Source organism: Monopterus albus, unplaced genomic scaffold (genome assembly GCF_001952655.1).
Source record: "Monopterus albus unplaced genomic scaffold, M_albus_1.0 scaffold528.1, whole genome shotgun sequence".
Lineage (NCBI taxonomy): Eukaryota > Metazoa > Chordata > Actinopteri > Synbranchiformes > Synbranchidae > Monopterus > Monopterus albus.
The window spans coordinates 70015-73935 of NW_018128408.1; the positions used below are offsets into that span (position 1 = coordinate 70015).

General features: G+C 44.6%; 1 protein-coding gene across 1 annotated transcript in view; it reads left to right on the forward strand.

Annotated features, from left to right (window-relative positions):
- LOC109952994 (otogelin-like) overlaps window positions 1–3826 on the forward strand; it is a 28138-nt gene extending 24312 nt beyond the window's left edge. Inside the window, exons 24-30 of the mRNA XM_020588331.1 lie at window positions 667–774; window positions 1342–1480; window positions 1813–1947; window positions 2182–2328; window positions 3014–3133; window positions 3569–3685; window positions 3800–3826. Of these exons, the coding sequence (XP_020443987.1) occupies window positions 667–774; window positions 1342–1480; window positions 1813–1947; window positions 2182–2328; window positions 3014–3133; window positions 3569–3685; window positions 3800–3826 (793 nt within the window). The remainder of the gene's footprint in view (window positions 1–666; window positions 775–1341; window positions 1481–1812; window positions 1948–2181; window positions 2329–3013; window positions 3134–3568; window positions 3686–3799) is intronic.
- Window positions 3827–3921: the final 95 nt, after the last annotated feature.

Consider the following 3921-nt stretch of genomic DNA (forward strand, 5'->3'; position numbering starts at 1 on the left):
TATAAAGACTCAAATTAAACTAGTGTGAACATGCACCTAGAAGCAGGTCCTGGTCATGAGAAATTGAATAGATTGTGCTTACATCTCGTACCCGATAGCGGTCTTTACTAGTAACTAGCCCGAAGAAGACCAGTGGGTCACACCCTCGCCTATTTTTTAATAAATCATGTAAGCTTCTCCACACTGTTGAATATAACAAGTGTAAACTTAGCCAAGAGTTTGAGCAAATGGTTTTTCTTGTGAACACACTCTCCTAATCATGTCGTATCGTGCCACGGGTTGTGTTCAGTGTGGGGATGCATTCTGCTGAAATGTTCTTTTAGTTGAGAGCTTTGTTCCTCCAAGTGGTTTGCAGCATTTTGCAACAGGCGTCTTCTCATGTGTGAATATGTAATGCAAGAAATCTGTGTTTTGCTAAAGCATGTTCAGTGATCACACTACAGTTCTCCTGTTGCAGCAGTGATTTAATTGTAGGCATCTCGTTGTTGTAAATTGTTCTCATTCTCAGTAGAAAAACTGAGCGAACTCACTAAGACCTCCAGGACTGTGCCTCCTGTAGGCGCTGCAGCTGCAAAGAAAACGTGTTTGTGCATCATCAGAAGCTTCTGTTTTCTATTTGAGGACATAGTCCTTTCATCCCTCACCAGCATGTACGTTTGCTCCCAGCTTGCTGAAACATGGAGACGAGTGCTTCGAACCCGCAGCCTGCCCCTGTCTGTGGAAAGGGAAGGAGTACTACCCCGGCGACAGAGTCTCCTCCCCCTGCCACCAGTGGTATGTTCATGCATGTGTGGGGATGCAGCTGTGTATAAAATCAAATCAGGTTTTTATAGAAACCTTCTGATCACATCATCTTTAGTTTTCCTTTCTTTCTGCAGTGGGTTTCATATCATTTTTGCATGGTGGGCAAATTGATCGGGCCCTCATTGGTCCTGCTAACAGTATCTGTCAGAATAAAGACAAATCTACTGCTGATTCTTCAAAGTCAGCTTTGTCTATGGAAGCATCAAGTTCTGAGATTCTAAGGGCAGAGAGTGGTCACCTGATATCCACAATTCTCTGTTATCACAGGACAGAAAGAGACCTGACAGACAGAGTGGGCCCTTGTATGACCCTTTAATTCCCTCTGCTTCACACCACTGATCACTGGTAAAAGGACATGCTCTCCCACTGATCTCAGTGATTCTCCCATCCTTCCATTTCTTCTTCAAGCCATAGCCAGAGCAGAAGATTTAGATGACGGTCTAATCAGCTGGGATTCAACCTTGGATGTGAAGAATGTCTCTGCACTAAATGGGAACAAGTTGTCGCTGATTACTGAGGCTGTGCTGTCTTTTGTAGTGTTTGCCAAAATGGGACCTTCCAGTGTGTGTTTCGTCCCTGTCCATCCATGTGCACGGCTTACGGCGACCGCCACTACAGGACATTTGATGGCCTGCTGTTTGACTACGTTGGCGCATGCAAAGTCTATCTTGTCAAGGTAACCAAAGTATTTATGGTAAAAGAACCTAAACTGTGGTTTGACATATTTTGACCCATGAACCAATCATATGTACACTTTGGCTCATAGTCTGTGTTTTTGGGTAGAGAGGTACTTTAGTTATTTGTTCTACTTCCCAAAAGAGCTATAACAGATTTTTACAGTACGTGTACATGTACAGTAGTGTGAGCACTTCTGCAGTTAAAAACAAACTGTGATAAATGCAGGGGACAGTAGAGATTTATAAGTATAAATGCAGTTTAGTGTCAGCAGCACTTGTCAGGCCTGAAGACGTGGGTAATTGCTGTGACTGTGTTTTCTCTCCTCCACAGAGCAGCGTGGATGTGACGCTCAGTGTTACAGCTGAGAACGTCGACTGTTTCGACAGCGGTCTCATCTGCAGGAAGTCGCTGCTGATCAGCATCGACAGATCCTCCCTGGCATTCGATGATGACACTGGGAAGCCAGTAGGAGTCCCTTCTTTATATGTTCTAGATATGTAAAAAAAAAAGACTGTGTAATCTCATAAAATTAAATGAACTAAAGAGAAACACTAAACGTGAGAGTAGACCAATTGCAGCAGTTGAACATTTCTTTCTTGTCACTTCTCTGACGGTTTTGTTACCTTGTTATATTTAAGTCACCATGACAATAACATTTGAAGTTGTATGTATAAAATCAAACCGCCCTTTCTCATGTAGAATCCATCCAGTGTGGTAGACAGGAAGCAGAGGATGTTCATCTGGCCAGCTGGATACTTCACAGTGATTCACTTCCCCAAGGAGGACGTGACCGTCCTCTGGGACCGTAAGACCACCGTCCACATCCAGGTCGGACCCAGCTGGCAGGTAGGACCTGTTTCACTAGCTTTTGTCTCCAGAGAATCCAGAGGTGGGATGTTAGATTGCATTTAGAGCAGCTTATGCTCCAGCCCACAGTGATGTTACATTGAAACATATCCAGTTAAAAAAAAAATGCTTTTCATGTATGACTACATTTCTCATGAGCCCTTCTGTTTCCTGGTTCCTTGTCCTCTTTGAAGAGGCTAAATAACATTTTAAGTTGAACTTCCAGTGACAGTCTCAACTAAAGCTCCTCTTACTTGCTTGTTTCAGAGCTTTTGACCGTGTCACATGGCTGTTGTCAGCAGAGAACTGTAGAGTTCCAGCTTGTCACTCTGGGCACTTTCAGGGCTTTCACTCCACACTGGCTTAAATGGTGAAATTCACAGTTAATGCTCGATGTTTTCTGACTAAGCAAACTCCTTTTGCTGATGAAGCCTATGTGATATGGCTGAAAGCCAGAAGCAAGCTAGTAAGTGCCCTTGATTTGAACGTGTTTTTGTTTCACGATGGCTGTCAGAGAGAACCTGAAATGTGGTGCGTGATGTCTTCCTGACTCACTAAGCGGAGTGGTACGTAGCAGCACTGTGCTCTGTGTTAGGTACAGAGGATGTGACACTACGGATGTTGTGATAAGTATTGACATATGGGAACATATCCATCTAAAGGGAGATGTTGGCAATGTGTTCAGGGGAAGCTGAGTGGGCTGTGTGGAAACTTTGACCTGAAGACTGTGAACGAGATGCGGACGCCAGACAGCATCAACTCTGCAACACCACAAGAGTTTGGAAACAGCTGGACTGCAGCAGAGGTGAGTGAGACCTCACTGATACCATCAGTTACATCTTTCAGTGTAACACTTTTTCAGTGTGCACTTCACTAAAGAATGGTGTGACATAATGGTAATGACAGATTAGTCCATAATAATCATACAGTTTGAACACTGACAGGACATTAGCACCTTCATGAGGGAGGATTTACTGTAGCACTGCTGGACTCATATCTGAAAGTCACACTGCAAAGAAGCAACAACGGGTGAAAAGCTGAAACATTGGATGGACATACTGTAGTTCACTGAGGAATGAGGGGGAGGTAGAAGTGAATCACCTTCCCTCTAAGCACTCCACTTGGTTCCCACACTATATGTTGATTGTATTGAGTAAACAAAACCTCTCAGTGCATTCTACATAACCTCTAATAACGTGTAATTTTTCACCATGGTGTCTGTGTGTGTGTGTGTGTTCAGTGTGTGAACAGTCCAGACATCAGACACCCGTGCAGCCTCAGCCCACTCCGAGAGCCCTTTGCAAAGCGCCAGTGTGCCGTCCTGCTCAGTGAGGTCTTCCAAGCCTGCCACCCAGTGGTGAGTTACCATACGGCTCCGGTCTGTGACGCCTGTCATGTTGCTTTGGAACTCACTTGTCAAACTGCTCGCTACCATCTTCTGCACTTAACAAATTACACTCAACTAAATCAGATCCAAATACAGCTGGGTGACAACTGAAAGGACAAACCAGCACCCAGTCCCCAGCAGGGCAGAGTCTCCAGAGCTGCATCAGGTCTCCTCTTTCAGAGGAGGTAACCTCCTCCTTCCAAACC